Here is a 26985-nt window from a genome sequence, read left to right on the forward strand (position 1 = left end):
CAAAGCTAGTGAGTAAGTCTTAGCACCAATGAAAAATGTTAAAATACAGCTCAAACAGTAAGCATCAGTTTGGACAACCATGGTTTAGAATAGAAAAAGAGATAACTAAGGAGAATTTGATTGCAGTAATAACTTACACAAGTATAAGAGTCATTCTCAGCATTTGAAATCAAACCCTTTTAAGATTTTAAACAGCTAAACTCAAGCAGAGAATCAGTCAGAAGGAGTTATTGCAGATTTTCATCAGTGGAAGTTATCATTATACAGAATGATTATATATATTGGCTAGTAAGATATTTGCTGTACGTTTTGATAGAAGAAAAATTAAATAGGATACAAGACAGACTATACTACACACCAAATCTGTTTGAGAATGGAATTCATCAATTGATTTTTGAGCTCTAGATTAATACAAGCGTTTTATTCAGTGAGTTAGTAGTGTGACCAATGGCTGTGTGGAAAGAAATGTTAGTTTGATTAAAAGCTTTGTTCTCACAATGAGAATCAAAACAGAACATTCTTTTGCTAGTCAGGAAACAAAGAAAGTAATAATAAAAGACATGTTGCTATCTGATAAACCTGAAATCAAAAGTTGGAGAATTATTTTAATTATTTTAATTATTTTAATTATTTTAATTATTTTAAGATGTGAAAAATACTAATAACTTTGTTGTTTTTTTCTAAAATTAACACAAATTTACATATAAATATTTAAAACATCGAAATAACATAAAGGGGTTAGGCCAATGTTTTAAAAAATACATAAGGTATTTAAATAAAATAGAATAAGCAACTGTGGATATTAATTTTCTAAAAATATTAACCCTATTTTGTTTATTATTTTGTGTCACCCTATTATTCATAAGTTTAATAAAATTAATTTTAAAATATTTATATTTAAATTTAAGATTTATCATAAAAAGTATAGAAAGATTTTTCTTTTTTTATAATCAAATGTGTAATCAAAAAAATTCAAAGTTTTATCAAATTACCTCTTCTTTCCATTTTAAAAACTCTGACTCTGTAAACTGCGAATTTGAGACATATTCCATTCGAAAGACTTTTTCTTGCATGCCATGACTAAAGATAATGTGTTAACAAGAATTATTAATAAAAAAAATAACTAATTATTTGAATAAATAACAAAACAAAAGCAAAAACAGAAAAAAGGACTGATAATATTTGATTTTGTTAATGTTACAGTTTAACTTTTGTTGCAGTTTTTGTGATTTGATTTAAAACTTTTGTGTTGTGGTGGTTCACCAAAAGCAAAACCAATCTTATGTTAAACCAAAGACTACAGACCCATTGTAAAGATTATCTGAAACCCTTGTTAAATAAACTCTTAATTAAAAGCCTACTAATATAAAGAATATATTCCATCCCTGCTATTTATACAATTTTTAAAGATCGTTATACAAAAATAACAAACTTAATAATAAAAAATAGATTGTTTAATAATAATAATTGCTCCATAATAATGAGATCAATATTTTCTTTAATGCTTTTAGTTACCAGTATTAACTTCCTTAAGATGTAATGCTAACTAAAAATATCTGATCACAAACATTGAAGAACAAAACCACTCCACAAAGAAACAAATTAAATGTTGAAATAACAATGTTAATCATCTTAGAAGGCACACACCAATTAATGTTGTATGCCTTCTAAGCTAATAAAATTGGCACAGAAGTCTTGATTTTTCTGAGTAAAATAGTATTTGTTCCATTACTTAAGTCATTATTTCCATCAGACTCAAATCTACCTCTAAAAATTCAAAAGGCAGTCTAGTTAGTGTATTCAGGGTTGTGGTGGTAGAATGCAGTCTTTGTAAATAAGAAGTAAAAAGTTATTTGAAAGCACTTTTTAATACATCAGTTAAATTATATAAAATATAATTGTATCAGTTCACTACTAATTTCAGATAAAAATTTTGCACTTTTGATTTTAGTTAAACTATTGAGACTTCACATTATAAAACATTTTTAAATTTCATTTTAAAAACAAAATAAAAAAGATCATGAAAAATATTTACTCTCTTTTATGAAACATTTTTATTACCGAATTTTTAAACCTTTATTGGTTCTTGTGCTTCCAAGGTTGTATACTTTGGGAGTTTCTGTTACCCCAATGATCTCACCAACCTAGACAAAACAACTTTTAAAAATATTGAAGTAAACTAAAAGTTTTGGGTAAACGATTGTTTACTTTAATTTTTTATACAACAAAAATAATATTTTACTCTATAGACAGGTTTTCCATCATGGTTTCCAATACCCATACGCACAAAGCATCCTGTTACTACACGTGGAAAAAAAGGTAGGTGGACCCATCTAAATGATTAAAAAAAAATTTGTTAAGCTCTAAATCATATATGGTACTTATAATTATTATTCTTGAGAATAAAAAAAATTTGTTAAGCTTGTCCATACATCTTAATCTAATAGGCTTGCAATATATGTGTAACATTATTATATATTGTTGCATTATTATTATATAATATTGCATTATATGTATAACATTTCATAGTTTAGGTTTGCATTATATCTATAACATTTCATAGTTTGGGTGTGCATTTTATGTATAACATTTAAATGTTTAGGTTTGCATTATATGTATAACATTTCAGCCAACCAATTATAAGCAGTGAGAAATCTGTTTAGTTAAGTTTAATATTGTTACAAAATTTATGTTGCACCCTTTATCTAAATTTCAACATATGCAGCTATATTAGTCTATCCATAAATATCAGTTAGTAGATGTTATATTTTATTTATAATAATTTAAGTTACTTATATATTTTAGCCAAAACTAAATTGAATACTTTTATATTTTATTTTTATATTTATATATAATATATAGTTTTCCCCTACTTACTTTTTAAGGCAACACAAGACAAAAATTTCAAGGGTTATATCTAATTACTTTATATTTGAATTACATAGTTTGTTTACATACTTTCAAAGAAAAAAGAAATGACTTTTGGAAGATAAAATGGAGTCAACAAAGTAAGATCCTAAAATTAATGTCACACACATGCTTTTATTTTGTCAAACTTTATTATGATGACAATGTCACACACACTAACTATATAATGTGTCACACAAATTTATAAAATTTGGAAAATTTTGATACTTTTTTCATATCAAGTGTAAAGCAGATAAAACAAGTATAAATTATGTTGTAGAGTGACAGAACAAATATATCATTCCAAATTAATATAAAAGTGTTCTGATATAAAAATTTATTCTGATGACTATGACACACATACACACTGAGTCACATATTTATAATATTCGAACAAAAAATAATATAACATGATAGATCTATTAGACAAGACTTTATCAAGAAATTTTTTTTTAAATGTAAACAAGAAATAAAAGAACTTAAAATACTTTTATTCTAAATATTTACTTTGGTTACCAACCAACGTTTTCATGTTGGTTGGTAACATGCTTTTGCATGCTAGTTTTTCAAAAAACTGTATGCTTTGGCATGCTCCTTTGAATTATGTTTAAATAATATTGTATATATATATTGATATAAATCATTTCATCATATTAGGTTTTAAGGGAAACTTTAAAATAATAATATAAAAATCTATGAAATTTTAACGTATGTGAAACAGTCAGACATTTTCAATCAATAAACTAATAAAACTTTTAATTAAAGAAAAAGATTTAAAAAAATAAGATTTTAAATTACTTAGAATCAAAACCAAAATTAAAATTTGATCAAAAACCAAACAAACAAAAAAATTATTAAAAAACTATTAAAAAAAAATTATTATTAAAGAACATTATTTCAAAAAAATTGTTAGTGAAAACTTTTGTGAAGTTTGGCATACAGTTCTATAATAGCTTCTAAGGTTCAGCATACAGTTCTATCATAGAAATATCAGCTTCTGAAGTTCGCATACATTTCTTTCACATTGACCATAGTTGGCAAAGTTTGGTATACTTTTTTTTTTATATCGATCATAGCTTGTCAAGTTTGGCATACAGTTCTAACATATCAACCCATAGATCCTGAAGCTACCAGTCTCTATCACATTTAACTTTGAGTGGTGGTTGTTTTAATTACATACATCAATATGGTTTTGAAAACCTCAATGCATATCTCTCACTAGAATTATATATATTTAGTATAAATAATAGATTTTATAGTAAAATAATCAATAGTAAAGTAATATACTTGGTAAATTACTATATTTAGTAAATAATTTAGTATAAAGAAAATATTTTCTTTAAATAAATGTAATTATATTTTTTTAAGTTTTATCAAATAAAAAGATAATAATAGAAACATGAAAAGATTTCAACAAAAAATAAAATATTTAACTTTAAATTAATGCAAAATAATTACCTTAATATCTTTTCTATATTAATTTTTTTTTTTGTGAAAATTTTGCAAGCAATGCGGTTTACTTTTACTTATTTACTTTCTCCAGTATGCTGAGTTAACTTTATTTTCTAACTTTAATAGGTAGCTTATCCTTTCTCAACTTGCATAAGACTTTTATTTAAGTTAGTAAGTTAGTTTAGTTAAAAGTACTCCATCCACTTGATTATTTTTTACTAAAAAAATTTCAAATGTTAAAATTTACATTCAGCTGACTTAATAGTCAGCTAATTCTTAGAAAACTTAGATAAATTAAGTAACTTTTAACTTTTCAAAAAAGAGAATAACTTTTATAAATTTTACCTAATTATCAATTTAATGTATTCTATGGTGCTTTACAGAAAATCTTATTTGTGGTGTATTGATTCCATGACAACAGATAGAACAGATTAAGTGCAAGAGGATGAAGGAATTTCACATACCATCACATAATGTTTCCAAAGGATTCCAATAGTGGTTTATATGCTTATGTTTTGATACTTTTTTTAATTGTTAAGTGGATAAAACCAGTATAAAGCATGCTGTTGAGTGATAGAACAACTATATATCTCCAAGTTAATATCAAAGTGCTCTGATGTAAAACTTTATTTTGATGAGAGATAATTAATAACTAACTTTATCAGACTAAGACTCCAAGTTAAAAAATTCTCACTTAGATGGAAACAGAGTATTATCATTTTTCAAATTTGTTTTTACATTACATTAGAGTACAATTTTAAGCGACATGACAAACCAAATAGTTTAACTAAACTTGCATAATATAAATGTAAACATAACATAAATAAAAATATAAATGCAAACATAAGATAAATAAAATTAAAAATGTAAACATAAGATAAATAAAAATACATATGTAAACATAACATATGTAAAAATACATATGAAAATATATAAAAATAAAAATGTAAACATAACATTAAAAAAAAAAATGATGCTTTTATAATATCAGATTTTTACATATTTGTAACATGGAGCAATGCCAAACTCTATTTGATATTTAATTTTTTATTCTCCTAGCTTATAATGCATTGCCTCAACTGAAATAGAATGTAGAAAAATTTTGATCATTTTTCTGTTTACTACCATAACAAAAAATGTACAAAATGTATATTTATATATATATATATATATACATTTTGTACATTTTTATATATATAACAAAAAATGTACAAAATATATATTTATATATATATATATATATATATTTATATATATATATATATAAATATATATATATATATATATATATATATATATATATATATATATATATATATATATATATATATATATATATATATATATATATATATATATGAGTGAGCCAGGCTATTTGTCAGTCGATGTATGTACTGAAGCCCCCGGCAGCAGGCTATTTCAGTATGACGTCACACTGCTCACCTAAATCAGCAGTATAAGATATATATATATACATACATATATAAGGAAAAAGTAGAGAAAAGGTCGGTGTAGAATAGACTTACAAAGACCTGTATTTTTGGGTCCAGTTAGCTAGTTATATATGCGACTTTAGTAAACACTAAATCTTATAAGTACAAACTTTTAACTTAACAAAAAAAAATACAAACAAATGTTAAATAAAAACTCTTGTTTCAAATTTGAAAATTCATAGAAAGTTCTTTTGCAATAAAACTTTTAACAACTTTAAAAAAAAATTAGATAATTTTTGAAGCCCTGTATTATCTGTAAACATAATATTATTCTTAAAATACTTTTAACTAACTAATATAATAAATATATTTTATATTTATAATTATTACATTTTACTATACATTTTACTATATTCATATATAAGATAATACACACAAAAGTTTAATTAGAACTTGGTGAAATCAGAACTTGGTGAAGATCTTTGATCATTTGTTTGCATAATTATAATAATTATAAAATTTATAATAGCATATTTAAACATGAATTAATGAAACATGAAACAATAAAAACAAAAACTAATTCAAAACTTACTTCTCAAGTTTAAAACGTGACAGCCTAATTATCTCCAGTTGTTCTCTGGAACTGATTGGTTTGTCTTCCTCTTTTTCTTCTTCATCGTCAGAATCAAGTTCAACAGAGCTTTTGTCACTAGCTGCAGTTTCAACTTTTTCTGTTTCTTCGGCTTCATCATCTTCATCAGAATAAACATCTTTTGTATTTAATGGTTCCCTCTTACTTTGGTTTTCAAGTTTTTCTTTTTTTTCAATTCTTTTCTGTTTGAGCTCATCCATAGCTTTTAGTTTTTTATCCTCTATCAAGTTTCTTTTTCGATTACCTTTTCTTGAAGCTATACTGTAGTAATTTGGTTTGTCATTTAATGATGAGGAAATTTCCTTACCCTTTTCTTTTTTATTTTTCCTTTTGCGCTCTGTATGTAATTTATGTTCTATTTCAAGTCTAGTTTTCATTGCTTCACGTTTTTCCATTCTATTAAAAAGTTCCTGTTCCCTTTCTTTTTCTGTCATTTGTTCTAACATTATTCTATCTTCTTCATTACCAATCAAATTTTCATCTAGTCCGTCATCAAATGCTGGTAGATCTTCATCAGAACCATCATCATCAGATGAACTAGTAGATACTAAATTAAAAGTAAATATGCAGTTTAAACTAAAATTATTAAAACTAAAAATATTTTTATTTTGTTTTATTTTACTTTTTAATTACTGCATTTATTTTAAAAAATTATTTTGAGCACTTTTTTATTAGTCTTATTTTATCTTTTTTATTACCAATTATTATTTATATTTATATATTTTCATTTTGTAATTTGCATAATCTACAAATTCCTCTTTTTATTAATAATTATCATCTTTTTATTAATAATTATAATAATTATAATAATTTTTATTAATAATTATCATCTTTTTATTAACAATTATAATAATTATCATTTTTATTAATAATTATCATTTCTTTTATTGTTGTTAAAACAGAAATACAAATAGTACTGATTACAATAACAATAAAAATAACGCTGATAATTATAATACTGATAATAATAATAACTAAAAATAACACTGATATTAATAATAATATTATTAAAGTAATATTACTTTATCACTATCAATAATAATACCATTATTATCAGTGTTATTTTTATTGTTATTGTTATCATTATTATTTAATAGTAATATTTAATAGTATTAGAATTAGTTATAACAAAAAAGGAAAATAATAATTTACTTTGAAACTTATAATAATGAAATTTTTTTTTTTTAATTAACAAAATATATTATGTTATGATAAAACTTATTATTTGTAATGATTATTAAATATTGTTGTAGATAATGGCAAAATGAGAGTTTCAGTAGTCTGGAATTATTTTACTCAAAATATAAATACTCTTAAACAATAATATTAATTGCTGTTTTATTATTACTATTTTTATTGCCTTTCATAGAAAAAATATCAAAATTTTGAAAAAGAGTATTAACTATATTTTTTGCAAAAACATGTATGTTTGCAACATGGGCTTCTAGAAGTTGCTGAATGTAGCATATACAGTATTGAAGTTAAAACAGGTGTTACTTTATAGTCAAAACACAAAAAACGAGCACTCTTCTTCAATTGAATCAAAAATTTGAAAGATTGAGGGAAAAAGAATGAGAAGAAAAAGTTTGTTTTAAATAAATAAGTTTGGACCAAACAGTAAACTCTTAGAAACTACTTAGAAGTGCATACAAAATTGAATTACGATAATCCTGACCTTATTGATGATTGAATTTAAGTCATGCTTTAAAACCATATAAAACAGTTGCAAGTGACCAGTTCTTAAAATTTATAAACCATCTTTTAAAATAATTTTAAATACCGTCAGAAAAAAATATCCGCACAAATCTGTTTCCAAACATCAACAAGAGTCCAATATGCAGTAGAACTATTACTAACACATTATCTGCATTTACTAGAAATAAAATGCCACATTATCTGCATTTACTAGAAATAAAATGCCACATTATCTGCATTTACTAGAAATAAAATGCCACATTATCTGCATTTACTAGAAATAAAATGCCACATTATCTGCATTTACTAGAAATACTTCACCTATTTATAACTCTTTATGTCATCTACTGCTTGTCGGATTATAGAGAATTTGAAAAATGGCAGTACTGAGATGAATTTCATTTAAAACATCTCATACTGAGTGAAATATTTTAAAAGCTTTGAATAAAATAAAAATTGGAATTTAAATAATATTCACATCGATATTAGAGACAAAGCAAGTACTATGATTTTAGCAAAGTTTAAACAAGTTTAAAAAAATTGCCTAAGTTATCCAAATATTAAAGAATAGTAAGCGTGGAGAGGATCTGCATTTCTTGATCCTAGATACAAAACTACAGGTTTTCAAAACAAATTTTATGCTGAATGAGCAAATGAAAGGGTGTTGTACCTTATCACTAATCAGCTATGTCATGGTAAAACTGATATTCAAGTAAAATCTACAAAACCAATTACTGAACAGGTAAAGTCGATAAAATTTATGCTAAACTATGCTAATTAATTAAAAACATCATAAGTAAATGTAAAACATAAATAAATGTAAAAACAACATAAATAAATGTTAAACAAATGCTGTTCAAATTTAAGTTTAGAAAACAAATTTGTAAACCAATTACAAAAATTAAAAAATTATAAAAATGATTAACAAGTATAATACAAATTACATAAACTTATTACATTTCAAAATGTTTGATAAAGTTATGTATTTATGGATTATTTTATATTTAACTTTAAATTTAAAAAATTTAAAGTATACAAATCATTATTAGAGAAATAATTGTCACAAATCATTATCAGAGAAATAAATGCGCCACAGTTTTAGTAGATGATGAGTCAGGTAATGAAGAAAGTGATGGATTTTATCTAAATGCAACCAAACCTGCTACAATTTCAGGTTCAGAGGTATTTTAAAAAAATAATGAATATGTATTGTTGAAGATCAATTATTGGAATTTGATGAAAAGCAAGTAAAATCAGCAAAAGTATATTTATGCTCATTCTCAAGCTCAATAATAAGTAAGTTGTAACTTTCAAAATTAATTCAAAAAGAGCGCATTAGATTTATTACAAAAATTGTTAAAGACTTGTTTTTTTAAAACAAAATATAAGAATTCTTTTTTATTCAACATCTCTATGTGGAGCTCCTGAAGACTTCATTCCACCTAATTTAAATATTATGACATCTGGGATCATGAACCTAAAGATTCAGTGGAAAAAAGATAAACTATTTTTAAATGCTTTATTTATTGTCACAAATTTAAATGAATTGTATTATGTTATACGTAAAAAATTTAGATATATTTTGAAATATATAATAGATATAATTTGTGTGGCTTTTTTACTTTCCTTAACTTCAACAAAATAAACAAAAACCATATCCTAGCCCCAGCAATTACCCCAGCTAATCGTTGCTAAATTGATTTACCATTGTAAAAAGCTCCATATTCAGCTGGGGCCAGGGCCTCAGTCATTTACTACTAGTACTGCAACATAGTTTTAACATAAACTTTGTTTTATAGAAAAATAAAACTTAAATATCTAAAGCCTGATTAGTTTGAGAACAACTTTACTAGATACCTTCATGAACATATATCACTTTTGATGATAGTCTTGTTAATGTTTTAATTTTAGGAAGTTTCAAATCTTCTCTTCCATCATGTCATGAGTTATGTATGGAAAATTATATGTAGCACGTGAAATTGCAAAGTACTCAAAATGCATGTATCATTGTTTCAACAGAATACTTTTTAGCAATAAATGTTTATTGCTGTAGTATTCTTGCTCCAATTACACAACAAGAAATCTTTTCTTTTCATTAAGTAAAACTCTCTTCACTAAATAAAAAGTTCCTTTCTTACCCCGCCCCCTCCCCTCCCTCCATTTTATTTTTTTTTAAACTTTAGCACACAAGTTTATATAATACAATAATTATTGAAAGTATTGAAACTAAAAACTGCCATTAAAAACTAAACAAATTAAAAATAGTTACTAATTTAAAAATGGTAATTGCAAACCACATATTAATCACCAAATGTTCTAGAGTTTTCTGTAATGAAATAGCAATTGCCTATTCAAAAAAGTTTTTGTTCAATAACTTTTTTTTAAGTTAATAAGTAAAACCTACTGTTAAATAATATATCAACTCCATGAAAGTTGTAGTCTCCTATGTTTGCTTTCAGATCATTAAACAATTGTATTAATTGTTTAAATTAGAAGTAGACAACTGATCAGGTTGAACGTTTCTAATTTTTTATAAAGGTACTGGCCTGAACATTTTTAGTTCAGGCCAGTGCCTTTTACAAACAACAGTCTTATCTAGTATATTATATATATATATAAAAGTATACTATATATATATATATATATATATATATATATATATATATATATATATATATATATATATATATATATATATATATATATATATATATATATATATATATATATATATATATATATATATATATATATATATATATATATATATTGGTATGACTGCTAACCACTTTTTCCTTTTTTCTGGTGTTCAAGAGAGACAAATTTGTCCTATGGAACTTTTATCATAATTTCCACATCAAAATATAACATAGCATTTATAACTCATGCTTATCACAAACTTTATTAAAAATTTTGACTAGATAATTTAGCAAAAACTTGGATGGTTTACAGAAAATATGGAAATACAAAATGCTTGCATCTAGTTTTTAAACTCATTCGCATAGTAAATAGATCTGTTATAAGGTAAGAAATGATTTTGAATCTCAACATTAGAATAGTAGCAATTACTGCAGCTACTCTAACAAACATTATTGAATCCATAAAAAGTTAGAAGGTCTAAAAGGTCAGATGAATGCACATTAAAAATTTTGAAATTTGCTTATTAAAAAAAAAAATTTTTAACTTTATTTAGTACACAAAAGTTCTGAGTGGCAGAACCACACTTAACTTGTTTCTTGGCACAGCGGCCTTGTTTGCTAAGGTTCGTGTTTCAAAGTTAAAGAGTTGAGAGAGAGTTGTAACCGCAATAAAAGAAGCCTCCTCGACTGCATTGACCCCCTCAACCTTGGAAAGTTAATTAACATTGAAAAAAAGAACGATGATGGACAATTTTAATATAACAAATACAATATTTTTAAACCTTCTCCATCTTCAGGTTCTTCTTCAGCAATTTCTCCCTCCTCTTCTTCATGATCTGACAGCACTTTCTTTTTCTCTGTTACTTTTTTGTCAAATCTTTTCTTTTTGGAGTTTTTTTCCTCTGAATGTAAGGTCCACTAAAATAAAGAAAAATAATTTAAAACTAAATATAAAACTAGATTTATTTAAATTGTATCTTTGCATTTGTACAAACACTATAATAATTTAGAATAGTGATCAAAATCAATAAAAAAAATTTCTTATAAAACAAAATAATTTCATTAACTTTTTTCCTTAATTTAAGCATAATCATATATTGATTTATCTAAATAACCTTTTGAACATATAAAAATTTAAAACAAAAAAAATTAGTACTGACAGGTGTAAATTCAGTCATTGAGAGTGTAATATCTGGAAATGCTTCTTATCTTTAAAATTTTACTTTTTTAAAAACTGTAAAATCTGTTTTTATCATAAAACTCAAGAATTGTTATCCAATAAAAAATATTTATAAATTGATCTTAAAATTATGAAATAAAATCTCACAATAAAACATTATTATTATTAAAAATTTGGATTTTAACTTTAAATTCCAATAAAAAATGTGCGCTGTACAGGCAAAGCTGGATCATGTATTTTTGATATAACAAGTATTTATGTGCACACACATAACAAGTGTCATATGGGACCTTAGAGTAACAAGACATGATCCAAACATAGTTAAAAAAGGAAGTCTAACTTTTTGTCAATATCTGTAAAGATGGAATTGAATGAATGAAATTCTTGAAGAAAAATGAATATTTCCTTCATGTTATTAAGAAAAATACCATTTTTGTTAAAAATATTTTAATTAGCTTTTTTTTTAGTTGCAAATATTTAACAGCTGAAATATTAGCTATTTGAACAAACTTGAAAAACTTGAAGCCAATCTTAGCATGGCCACGTTACCAGGCTATTTGAACTAGGCTACGAATAAACAAACTTGAAGCCAATCTAAGCGTGGCCACGTTACCAGGCTATTTGAACTAGACTATGAATAAACAAACTTCACGCTAATTTAAATTTGGCCCACGTTTCCAGGTTATTTGAAAGTACATCATTGAAAAAAATTGCAACTCTGACCTATTTTGTTTAAGTATATATAAAATAAGAAGGCAATTTCCGGAAATAATTAGTTTTGAAAATCATTATTTTTTTCAAAAATTGAGCAAAATTATTTTCAAACACTTATACAGATTCACCCTAGGGCCCCATTAACAATAAATATATATTTTATATTTTGAACTTTAACATTATTAGTTTGAATTTAGCATGAAAATTTTTTTCAAAAAACGCTTAATTGAAAAATATGGCAAATAAACTGTTCACAATATTAATAAATTTCCTATAAAAATATTTAGTACTATTAAAATAAATAAATTTAAATCTTACTTCATCATCTTCATCAGTGGAGGAGTCAGACCCATCTTTATCACTTTCATTTGCTTTAGGAGGAACAGAAACTGTTGAAACACTTTGCTTACTCTTCTTTGAAAGATTTAATAATTGCTAAAAAAAAATATTCTTTGTTTATGCAAATCTGCCACAGCTATATGAAAGAAAAGTATTAAGAAATATCGTAATGTAAAAAAAGATATATAGAGAACTTCCTTTATAAAAAAATTTAAATAATATTTATGTTTCATGGAATCTTTATGGTTTTTAAAGTTTAAAACCTTGAAAAAATCCCAATATACTAATCTAAAACTTATTTTAAATGAAATAGTTTTAAGGATTTTTAATAATAGAGATTTTATTTTGAATCTAATGGTGATTATGTCGTAAAATAAGAATTTGATTAAAACTAAATAAAAGTTTTCGCTTTGGTCAATAATTAATAAATATATTTTAATAAATAAATATTTTTCGCTTATGCTCATCAATAATTAATAAAATAATTGTGTTTTATTTTATTTTATAAACAAACACTATTTCTCTCTAATCACCTGATAGCATTATTCTTAGTGGTTGTCCATAAATTATGTCATGCTCTAGGGTGTCAAAAATGGTCAAAAATATTATCTTCAATAAACTAATATAATCATAACTAATACAAAAAAAAATAATTACAAAATCACCAACAACAACAACTACAGTGAAGAATAATTACAAAATTTTTAAAATAATAAAAAATAAAATAAATTCTTAAAAATAGATTCATAAATTGATACTATTTGGCTACAAATCTTATTGACAAATAGCTAAAGCTCAAATCTATTTTCCTATCTAATATGGATTCATCATTAGTGATGAATCATCACTCATCTCATCATTATCATCACCATCATCTCATCATTATCATCACTATTATTATGATCATTATCCATCATCATCGCCATTAACTATCACTATCATCATTAACTATCATCATCATCATCATCACCATCATAGTCATCATTTTAGTGTCCTTGTTTTCAAGTATGGGTTAGACATTTCATATATGCCCTTCTCTAATATTTCACAACCCTAAATATCTTTTTTTCTTAGCTAAAGCTGTCATCTGTAATGCACTTTCCCCATGTTTTCCTGCTTCCATCTCTACATTTTTTTCTTAACTATTTCTCTACTGATATCTAATCATCTGCATCTTTGCACTCTATATGCTAAACTAAACTTCTCTGATACACCTTATCAGATATTAGATCATCACTTCTTTTGGTAATTTTTTGAGTCACACCACACATCTATCTGATCATTATCCTCCTTATTTTTCAAAATGCGGGACATAGTCAACCTTTGTTGCTTATGTATTACTAAATGACACCATAACACTACAAATACATGTGGTGTTCAACTTTCTTTAAATATTTTCTTGAATTATACAGCTTGTGCTTTTAGAAGTGAAGATAATTTAGTAAATATGGCCCAAGTACAACTTACTCTTACTTTTGATTTACTTATTGTTTTCCATGAGAGGTTAGTAGTGAAAGAATATGTAAAGCAAAAGACTCAGTAAAAGCCATTTATCAAAATAGGAATATTATCAATATTACGATAGTTGTTAGCAGTAAATAACTGAATTTTGTTTGTATCAAAATTCACCTATGCCTGCCAGCCTCATGTTGTCAAAGAAAAGAGATCACACTAATGATCAGTTGCATATTTTAATCTAAATAACTCTTTATTAAGACTAGAGTGTATAGTTGCGTCATCAGCAAATAGAGTGTATAGTTGTTTCATCAGCAAACAGAGTGTATAGTTGTGTTATCAGCAAATAGTGCATAGTTGTGTCATCAGCAAACAGAGTGGATAGTTGTGTCATCAGCAAATAGAGTGTATAGTTGAGTCATCAGCAAATAGAGCCACTTTAGAGGTAAGAATATCAGGAAGATCATTCATATAGATAAGAAACAACAAAAGACAACTTTAAAAACATTTCCAGATATACTATACTAAGCTTATGAGAAAAACAGCAGGCCTTAATAAACACCTTTTATATGTCAAGCACAATAATAACTATGCCATCGCTTTTATTTAATGCATGATAGAACTTTTGTTTTAATGGTTAGAACGAAAGGATTGAAACTTGAACGCCAGAGAGCTAATATACTCAAGATAAGATAATGCAAGTATGATCAGGGTGCGACAAATCATTTTTTTTTTAATAAATGTTGATGTTCGTATCTTTATTTATTGACGAACATCTAATTTAAGAGGCATATGTCAAATAAGCCAGTTTTATTGTTAATTCTTTCAATTTTTAATTTTTTTTATTCAAATAATTTTTTAATAAGTTATAAGGGAATTTTATTTTCAAACAACTTTTATTCTAGTTAATAAGTTTTAGATATATCAAAGATGTTTATTGAATTTTATTAATTTTTTATTAATTTGAAACAGTTTTCCATGCTTTTGCAAAGTGCACGCAAATTATTTAAAATTAACTAATATGCAATAACCTTATAACTAAACATTTTTCCATAAACACAAAATAGTGAAATTTTCTCAATTGAGTTCGTTAAATTTATTCACTTATAAAAAAATGTATAAACTTGAAGAAATTAAAATAAAAGAGAACTAAAAATAAAAGTAAAAGTTGTTTTGACTTTTTGCAAACTTTAAAAATAATAAAATAATATTAAGTATTTAAGAACTTATTATATTAGGTTATTATTAAACACTTAATATTACAATAAAATCGTAATAATACTATTATTATAATTATAGTATTAGGTATTTAATAATAAACATACCATATTATTGGTGTTGTTAAACGCACAATGAAAAATGAAAACTATAATAAATATAATAGTTCTATATATTCTATTAAATTATATATATTTCAGCGAAACTTAAAAAATCTTTTTAAAACTTTTAAAAGCGTTTATAGTAAGCAAACAAACATTACTTCGTTTTAATGATAATAAGAAAATTTGAAAAAAAGTACTCTTTTGAAGAAAGCAATGTTTTACCATGGTTTCTATTAATTGCAAATGCATTCATTTAAACTAAAATTATAAATGCTTTTGTAAATGCATGCAAAACCATGCTAAAACAAAATTGCTTTCTACAGTTGCGTACTTAGTTATTTCACTTAAAAGTAACGCTATTAAAGAAAGTAATCATGTTTAAGCACAGTTTCTTTTGAAAAAATGTTTTAAACTTTGGTAACTATTTGTTTTTTATTATTTGCTTTTTTTATAAATAAAAAACTATTAATCGCATAATTTTTGAAAATTAATCGCATATTTTTGGCGAAAAAATTACTGAAGTAATGCATTCATTTTAAAAAATTTTAGGCGAATCCCAACATTTGCATAAGTATAAGTAAAGAAGCGTGACACTTGTTTTTCTGTCTTTTTTTAAACAAACGTTTGCACGATCGTCAATTTGTAGCATCCTGATGATAATCAAAGACTAAAAGACCTTGCTAATAGCAGTAAGAGAAGATAGGGCAATAATTAGGAGTCAGAGCAAATCCAATTTTTTTTTTTAAATCAGAACCACAGATACTATTTTTCAGCTTACAGAAAAAAATTCAGTTAAGCACTAGTTATATAATTCAGTAACTGGAATTAAAATTCTTTTAATTCCAGTTGCCAAACCAAAAAATTAGAGAAAAAGTTGATTTGATCAGAAATAGCATTGAAAATTCTTTAGAAGAAGTAAAACAATAAAGAGTTAAAAAGTGATTGGGTGATGCTATAAAAAAGCACATCAAAAAAAAAGTCAGTAGATTCAGACCTGATTTTAACACAAATAGGTGAATTGATAGATAAGTATATGCCCTGGCCAAGCATTGGAGTCTCTGTGAACCAAAGATAGATTGAAATCATTTTCAATCTTATATATAAAGATAGATTGAATTCATTTTCTATCTTATTATATCATTTTCTAAATTATTAGAAAACTTGACTTAATCATAGATTAAGTCAACTTGAAGAATAAACTATACACTTGCTTCAGTCTAAGTAATCGACTCAAAGTTGTGCAAAGGACACTTTATGTGGCCCTAACAATGCACTCACAGGGACACCCTCCATGCACAATATGGCACTCTTAATACTCCGACTTTACAAATGTCGATGAAATCAGCTTCTTTGAGAGCTACCACAGAGTTAATAAACCTTAATACCAACAGTCTCAGAACCACTAAACTGTACCCTTATTAGAAAATAGCAGTAGAGTTACATAACCATTACCAAGGAGGCACAAACAAAAACCCATGAGAAGAATCAAGAAGATGTTCATCTCCCTAAAGTAGGAAACAATATAGAATAAGTTTAAATCTATGGGAGGCAATTTGTATATATATATATATATATATATATATATATATATATATATATATATATATATATATATATATATCTGGGTGTGTATATGTATAATATATATATATATGTGTATATATATATATATATATATATATATATATATATATATATATATATATATATATCTGTGTGTGAATATGTATAATATATATATATATATATATAAATATATATATATACATATATATATATGTATATATATATATATATATATATATATATATATATATATATATATATATATATATATATATATATATATATATATATAAATTAATCATTAAAAACCAAAAAAAGTTGATATTTTGTGTTTTATAAGGCTATAATAAATAATAAATATCCTGTAAAAATTCTAGTTTCTGAAATTTATAAGGAATCAACTTTTGAATTTACTCACAAGTAAAAGAAACGCATGCTTCATTTTTTTGGTACACAAAGATTGTAAGTTCTTTAAAGGAAAAGTCTTAAATACCTTTCTATTATTTTATTACTAAATAACTTATATTATGCCGGAAAATGCATAAAAGCCAAATACAACCAATAGTCATAAGTTGTTACCCGAAGGCAATGTTTCAAAGTGTAATTCCTTTTTATTTTTTAGAAATCGAGTAAATTTATTATACAACTAATGCAGAAATCATAAATTAAAGCTTTTTAGAGTTATAGGATACTTTTTAGTTGTTTGAGCAACTTTTTTTAAACAACTTCATACATTTGCAAGCATACATGCATAAAGCCAGGATCTTTGATGTGAATAAGACTTATTTATGATTTTTTAGATTTAGACATAAAAATGTTAATTTTTTAGAAAAATTAACATTTATGTATTTAATTATTAAACTTTATTTAGTTATTTCAGCGATTAGGATAAATTGTGCAACCCTATACAACTTTTTAAAAAGACACTTTTAAAAAGTCGTATGGGTGAAGGCAGTGGTTATTAATCACAAATGAAAAATACATTTCAAAAATAAATAAATGTTTACTTTAGGAATAAATTAAACATTTAAAACCTATTTGGAACTATTCATTAGTAATTTAACACTAAATTGTTCTGTAATGCAATGACCATCATGTTCTGTAACGTCACAATAGCTACTTTAATGGTTATTTTCACAACAAAAAAGTAAATAAATTTGAAAAATTATGTTATTTTAATGCATATCGGTTGCTAAAGATTCAAACACCTAATACAAAAAATAAAAAATACAGTTGTACCTTAAAAATTTTTTTAAATAAAACTGTGATAATTATTTAATACCCAAATATATGAAAGGTGATTTTTCTTTAATTATAGGATGATGTAGTCATAAACTTATTGAAAATCATGTAGAACAAGGACTTTTTACATGACCTTTTGTTTAGCCGGAGTACTGATAATTTCGGTAAAGCAACTTTTTTTAAACTTTAGCTTAAGTATCAAGATGAATAACTTTTCAAATAATGTTTCTATTACATGGCCTGAGAATTAGAAACTAGTACTTTTTTTAGAAAGCATTTTGCCAAAAATATCCACTTTCAAACCTTTGAACCACGCTGTTATAATCCACTGCGTAAAGGTTACATTAGCGAACTCGAAATCACCGCTGGTTAGGGTTGATAAAAATCGATTTTTTTGATCTAAATCGGATTTTTTTGATTTTAATTACATTTTGGAAAAATAAACTCTTAATCAAGTAGTTTTTAATGAAATGAGTTTTTTATGAAAATAATTTAAAACATTGAAAAATCTTTTTTAATGTTGATTATTTACAAATTTTCAAAGATTTGATCAATTAAATTTATAATTTATTTGATTCAAATTGAATTTAAGGGTTATATCCTGGGCGTAAAAAATGGAATATCTTGATAAACTCTGGATGGTCAACCATTCTGAAAGATGAGTTAGTAGCATAAATCATTCTTGCTATCTTCTCATCAATAGCTTCTTTTTCAGATTTAGTGGTTTTAATAAGGTATGAATCCAATTTAGTTGTCACTGTCTTGCCTGCTTGGTCTTGTCACTGTCTTTTTATTTTAACACAAAAAACTTGTTTTATTTACAGCAGATTAACTAAATTCAGTTTTCTTAACAAAACATTGACTAGTTTGTGGTTCTTCAGTTGTCTGGTTGATATTTTCTAAGGTTTCTTGATAAATAATAATGTCTTTGTCATCTTGAACATCTTTTAGAAAACTACATTTACCATCACTTTTGTGGTTTCTCATTCGAGCAACCAAACCTTGCATTTGTACACCACAGCTTTTGCATTTAGCGCTATTCCCTTTTTTCCCAAACTTTGCATGTATTTCTTCAAACCATGTCCAAACTACATCTTCTTTTCTACCGGCACCAGACATTTTTGTTTCTAGTTATATTAATTTTATTTTACAACTAAAAAATAACAACCAATTATAAATGAATACTGTAATTTGAAAAAATTTGAATATACTATTATATAAAATGAATATATTTATATTTATTATATAAATAATAACAAAAACAGAAATTAATGTAATTAGTAAATAAATTAAAACATGAAAAAAAAAAATTTACTTATATGGATAAAAATCTTACAATTAATTTAAAAATTTAATGATTTATATGACTAATATATATTCTATAATGTATTGACTGACTATTATAACTAATACTAGTTTATGCAGTAGTTGTATTTAGCTAGTGCAATTTACTTTAATTTGATTAATCAATAAATAATCGTTAAAAATAATTAAAATCAAAAAACTCAATTTAAATCATGATTTTTATTCGTCTGATTTAAATCATGATTTAAATAGATTTAAATCAAAACAACCCTGCCACTGATGATGATGATGATGATGATGATGATGATGATGATGATGATGATGATGATGATGATGATGATGATGATGATGATGATGATGATGATGATGATGATGATGATGATGATGATGATGATGATGATGATGATGATGATGATGATGATGATGATGATGATGATAATGATCATGATCATGTTGATCATAATGATGTTTATATATGCATATATATACAAAATATAATATGAATTTTGAATTAAAAATATATACTTTAGGATGTATAAATGTTTATGCAGCCCCAGTCACAAACCCAGTCCTGGCTATATTTTATCAAACCCAGCCCTGGCCCCAGTAAAATATCAACCCCGGTCGTTCACTATTTGTAGACAGCTTTTTATTAATTAAAGCAATCATTTATGTTTTATGGCAATAAATCCAGATAGATGACAATTAAAATTGTCAATGCGTTGCAGCCCGGATTAAAAAACATATTATATTTAATATTTCCCAATTTATGTCATATTTGGCAAGTACTTTACATTAAAACCTGTCTCTTAAAATTACAAATCAAAAAACTACAAAAATTGACAATAAAAAGTTTTTCATTAAACAAATTCAATTTCAAAATTGACTTGATAATGCTACACTTTTTTGCAATCTTGCCCAATATTTGTTCAATTTTAAAAATAAAATTAAAATAAAAGCAACACATTCTTTACAGAATAAACTTCATTAAATATATTCTTGCATGATTAAATAAGAATTTCGAGAATATTTGTACCCGATAAAAAGTTTAGCAAATAGATGCTGTTAATTAAACTTTCATAAGGTTAACTCTTTCGCTACTAGCCATTTTAACAAAAATCTTTATGCTGCAGCTGCACGCTTTTTTAAATAAAACTTGAATGGCATAACATTGACAACTAACTAAAATTTGAATAGTAAATCTCTTTAAAAGCACAACAAACTATATATCAGTGGTGTACACTGGATTTTTAGATGTTTGAGTTTTGACACTTACAGGCATTGTGCAAACTCCAAACTTTTGTATGTTTATGCTTATATCAAAAAATAATGTGTTGCAAAGAATTAGGGTGATTGGAGCTTGGGAACAAAAAAACCCTAATTTTTGGGCCCACCCAGCCCTTAACATAGGAGCAACGAGTTTATAAAATATTTTCTTAATATTAAATATTTTCTTTCTTTGAAAACATTCTTTTTTGATATAAGCATAAACATACAAAAGTTTGGAGTTTGCACAATGTCTGTAAGTGTTAAAACTCAAACATCTAAAAATCCAGTGTACACCACTGTATATATCAATAGAAAGCTAAACAAATGAACTTTTTAATTAAATAAGTTTTTAACATGCATCATTGGACAATAAGAAATGCAAAGTGCTTAAAACCATTGTTTAAATAAATAGTAACTAAAACATTAAGTCCAAAACAAAACTCATTTAATGCAAAAATATTGTTTTTCTTCAAAAGACATTTGTAATTATTCAGCTAAAAGCTTATACACAACTACAAGTTAAATTTTACTGTGTTAACACTGCATTATTTTAGAACTAAATTTGAAGTTTTTTTTTTATGAAGATTTTTTTAACTTTGTCAAGTGATAACTTTTTATAATAACAAAACATGGCTTTTATTTTTTTCTTGATTATGTAGAGAATTAATTAAATTAAGAACAAGTGAAAATTTATGTACAAAATAAATTGTGAAGCACACTCGAATACTGCTACCAACGGCTTGCAGTCAAAATTTAAAAAAATCAAAAGCCACTGTTAAATTTCTTTCTTTTCTCGACATTTGCATAAACGAATTAAAATATATTAAACTTTTGAATTTTTAAAATGATTATATCTTAAATTTCTAATTGCAGCTTTGCAACTAAAAATGATTTTTATTTTAAAAAAATTAGCGAGTAACAAATAAAAAAATTATGTTAATTTATTTACTTTATTTATTTAAAGTTTATTGGTTTATTATTTATTATTAAAATTATATCACAGAGTATATCATTTATTACATAATAATCGCTGGTATTTAACTTGCATTATAAAAAAAAATTTTACTTTTGTTTTGTGCAAACTTTTGATGTGCCCATTCATTTAAAATTTGATTTTGAGTAAAAAAAAAGGTTTAGGAAGGAAAACCGAAAAAACAATTGCAATAAAAATAAGCTGATTTTTTTTAAGAACATATAAATTTTAAAAATTGAACAATATTTAGTAATATTTTTAAATAGATTTGACAGTTAAGTTAAACCCAAGCATTAACTTTAATTTTAATAAACCTAAATATATATATATTTTAAATTAAAATTAAATTATATATTTTTTAAACCTAAATTAAATTATACATTTTTTTAATCAGAATAAAATTATAAATAAAATTGTTATTAAATTAGTTTTAAATTAAATCATATATTTTTATCAGAATTAAATTATGTTTTTATGATCTTCAAGCTTACAAAATCAATCAATAAAATAAAATCAAAATAAAATTAAACTTTTAATTTTATTTGATTTTTTTTCATTAGTAAATATTTACTAATGAAAAAATTTATTATTTAAATTCATTATTTAAATAGAGCCTATATTAAACAAAATTGTCATTCAAACTTTTGTAAGAAATATTTTTACATAAATGTCATTCAAAAGTTATTGTGACTTTTTTTTTAATTATTTCTTTTATTATTACCGCTTATAGTTTAATTTAAAAGTTAAAAAATTATAAAAAGTTGCTTAACTCAAATTGCTTAAGGCTTACATAAAAATTGCTCAAGGCGTACATAAATCACTCTAGATTTAACACTTTAAAACAATGCAGAATAAATATAACAAAAATAATTTATAGCAATAGATGAGCTTAAAATATCTGAAACATTTTATTCATATTTATAATGCGAATTTCTCGAAATTTGCAGTTGCGTTAAATATTATAAAATATTTTTTTTAACAGAACCTTAATAAGGATAATAATCATTTAATAACAATAAATAACACAAAAATAATTTATAGCAATAGATAAGCTTAAAATATCTGAAATATCTTATTCACTCTTAACTCTTTGGAACTAAACGCGCTTGAATAAATTATAAAGAATTTAAGGAACTGGCTAACATGGAGACTGCCAGCTTCAAGTAAAACAACAAAGTTTGTTTTTCTTGGTATACCTTTACTATTTTGTTTTACTTAAAAAAATTCTGTCTAAACATTTATTTTTATCATTCTCTTCAATATGAACACAACTTGTTTAGAAACTTTGGGATCCCTTTAAGTCTATTGGTTTATTATACTATAAGATATATTATAAATTAATATATAAGGGGCATATTACATTCTAAGAGAATTATAATTTTATTTTTTATTTTGCAAACTAAAAGCAAGTTTTTATTTCATCAAATTATTTGAAAGCAAACTTTTATGGTTAAAATAATTTATGAAGAGGAAGCAGAATTGCTTTCTAATACTGCTGATGATGCTTAGTGAGTGTGTCTTTTAAATTATCTTTATACTTGTGTTTTGTATAAATCTTTATATAAATAGAGGAACCTTTATATTAATGCAAGGCTTGCAATAAAGAAAATTGCCCAGCATGCCATTTCAGACCTCTAAAATTGTAACAAGTTGATAGAGAGCATGATTATGCATGCACGATATATTACCTGCAAGAGAGATCATGAAACTGTGCTCATAAAAAGTTTTCTATTTGTTATACAAAGTTCTTTAATTGACAAATGTTTTGAATTAGTATCTACAACAGCGCACACATGACACTACGTCAACGAAGTAGCTTTTTATACTTCTCAACTTCTTGAATATTGTTTGCATTTTATTGCGATTTGTTTCTAACTATTTTTGGTAAAACAATAACTCACCAAACAAAAACACTATTGTACTATTGTTGTTGACTGATTATTGGAGAATAAATCAGTAACTTAATTTTTTGCTTTGTTGTTTTGATATATTTATATTAAGATGATAATAACTTAATTAAGAAACATTTAACGGTTTTTGTATTTCTTGATATTTTTAATTATTAAAATAAGTTTTTTAAAAATTAGTTCATATTTAAATTATGTTGTTTTCTTTTATCGTTAAAAAAATAATTTAAAAATCTTTTTCAAAACTATTGTAATTTTAATAACTGATTTTCACCACAACTTTTGTGTATGGTCTCTTTTTCGTTTTTGAAACTGAATGTTGCTACTTCTTCAGTCATATCTTCTTTGGCACTGTCTATTTTACTGTCATTTAATTTAAAACAAATAATACTTAGTAAAAAACCTATACAATAAACAAAAAACAAATTTAAAAAGTTTCTATTATGAATATTTATTTTTATTATAAACAATGTGTGGAATATCACAAACAATAAATCAAAAGTGTAATTGATGCTTTTACAAAATTTTACATAATTCTGAAGTTTTAATATTCTATTAGTAATTTTCTATTCATGTTTCATTTGCGCATGTTACTATTCTAATTGCGTTTCCACATGCACTTTGTTAAAATAGTTTAATCTAGATTTTTTTTTGAAAAAGAACTAGAAGAATGAATAAAAGCTTTTTTCTTTCTTTTTTTCTTTTAATTTTTCATTTTAATACTGTTCAGTTTAATGTCAGTCCAACCCAAAAGATCACTTTACTAATCTCACAGTTGTACAGTCTTAATCTTATTGTACAGCCAAATATGCTTTGTAAAGTAATAAAAAATCTATATAGCAACATCAACAATTATTTTGAGCTGAAGTAATACTTTTAACTCCCTTTAATTACCACATATACACAATTACTCTGAAACAATGCTTTTTGGAACCCTTTGCAGGAACTCTTTTCAAAAAATCCTAACAGTTTACAAAAACAAACTAATTTCAATAAAAAGGACTATTATTCACAGAGCTACATCCACCCATTTGTAGTATGTAATCTACCATATTTGTAATAATATAACATTTAGATGTCTGATGATAACAAAATTAGATTTACATACTTGTAACATACTTCTGATAAGAATAAAAATTAGATTTACATACTTGCTCTAAATCATCACCATCACTACTGCTTTCATCTGACTCAATAAGTGCACGCTTTCGTGAAAAAGCCATTTTTTTATTTTACAAACTAAAAAGAAAAATTACTTTTAATATATAACATATAAAAATAACTGTTAAAAAAAGCACTATTTTTATAAACATATGAATGCTGTATTAACCTCACACTAAATATTACTGATAAAATAGGATATAGAGATAAGCAGTTCATACATCAAGTGAAACTTTGTCAGACTATTATTAACTATATATAAGATTTATTACAACAAAAGTAATATTTTTTTTATTACTATTATTCTTTTTAAACTTTTTTTTTTTATAAAGAGCATAGGCACACATAATATTTATAACAAATATGGCTATTTTAAAAGTACTTTAGCTGTAATTAAATAGTAAAAACTTACTTAGGCTTTACAATTTCTCAAGTAAAGTTTGTGTTTTATCAGAGCAAACCATATAAACATCAGCATTTTTATGATCTGTTTTTTAATTCTTATTTAAATTTTTAATTCTTATTTTAAATTTTTGGATGACTTGTGATTGTTGTAACTTTTTTTTTTATCATATTATTAACCTCAACTACTAAACCCTGAAATGATCTAAAATGCATATAAGCTGTTAACCTTATAAACATATATATTTTTTAACCAAAGGGAGACAACTAATTGCAACAAATATAAATAAAAAAATTCTATGCAGATTTTAGTATCTTTTAAATTTAAAACTATTTATATATAGAATTTAAAAAAAAAAGTTTTGCAATCAGTGATTACAATCACTTTTTCCAATTTTTAAATACAATATTTTTATATTTATTTTTTTATTAATATATTATGATGATAATCTAAATGCTTATCTAATTAAAATATATTTAAAATTTCTTTGAAAGAATGATTTAACATAGTGTGATACTACGTTACATAGTAGTTATAATATATTCTGCTTTATCTAAATCGCTTGAAGGCAACAGATTTATCTAAAAAAATAGTTTTTAAATTTTTTGTATGGTTACATTTATATTTATTACATATGCTTAATTATGATATAACTTATATTCTTTATTTTCTATATTAACTTTTACAAATTTTGTAACTAATTTACGAGTTTTCCTTCTAATTAGTTAAAACAATACTAGTTACAAATTTGTTGGTCAGCTCTACTTAAATACCTTATGTTTATAGCTTACCCTCAACGGGGAAGTGATAGAATGAGCGCACAAGCTTCATGTTTTCCGGCCTAATAAGCGTTCAATTAAAAACATTTTCTATTTAGCAATTTCAAAAGTCGTCTTATAAACGTCGATTAACGTATTTTCGACGTCTATTATTATTGGATTATTTTACGTAGAAAAAGTGTTTAACCTTACATAAACGTATATAAAGCATTTAATTAAACATATGTTAAACGTTTTGAATTGGTCCTATTAATATTATATATTGGGCGTTTTTTTTCTTAGTTTTGTTTAACGTATTCAATACGTTATTATTTATTTTAGGTATTGTGGACTATTCTTATCCGGCAACTGCCGTACAGAGGCCATATAACAAGGTCCATAAAAGCAAGTTCAGCTCACTGAGGAGTACATGACCCGCTTTAATGGAACAAGAGTCGGCGAGTTTGTAGGAGCACAGAAGTAATTTAAAAGTAAAAGTAAGAAGTAGTCATGCTTGAAGGATAAAGAAGAGCGAGCTGATTATATGTTTTTAAACATTTAATCTGTCTTTTGATCTGTCGTACTGATGATTCAACACAACGGTCTTTTTATA

General features: G+C 24.6%; 1 protein-coding gene across 1 annotated transcript in view; it reads right to left on the reverse strand.

The window, feature by feature from the left end:
* LOC100205878 (RNA polymerase-associated protein RTF1 homolog) overlaps nucleotides 1-25308 on the reverse strand; it is an 82804-nt gene extending 57496 nt beyond the window's left edge. The window contains exons 1-7 of the mRNA XM_065805157.1: nucleotides 25202-25308; nucleotides 12991-13107; nucleotides 11561-11696; nucleotides 6385-6991; nucleotides 2243-2333; nucleotides 2062-2144; nucleotides 993-1080 (exon numbers count right to left, since the gene is read on the reverse strand). Of these exons, the coding sequence (XP_065661229.1) occupies nucleotides 993-1080; nucleotides 2062-2144; nucleotides 2243-2333; nucleotides 6385-6991; nucleotides 11561-11696; nucleotides 12991-13107; nucleotides 25202-25273 (1194 nt within the window). The 5' untranslated portion in view covers nucleotides 25274-25308. The remainder of the gene's footprint in view (nucleotides 1-992; nucleotides 1081-2061; nucleotides 2145-2242; nucleotides 2334-6384; nucleotides 6992-11560; nucleotides 11697-12990; nucleotides 13108-25201) is intronic.
* Between the last annotated feature and the right edge of the window lie 1677 nt (nucleotides 25309-26985).

The sequence above is a fragment of the Hydra vulgaris genome, chromosome 09, assembly GCF_038396675.1.
Source record: "Hydra vulgaris chromosome 09, alternate assembly HydraT2T_AEP".
In the NCBI taxonomy this organism is placed as follows: Eukaryota; Metazoa; Cnidaria; class Hydrozoa; order Anthoathecata; family Hydridae; genus Hydra; species Hydra vulgaris.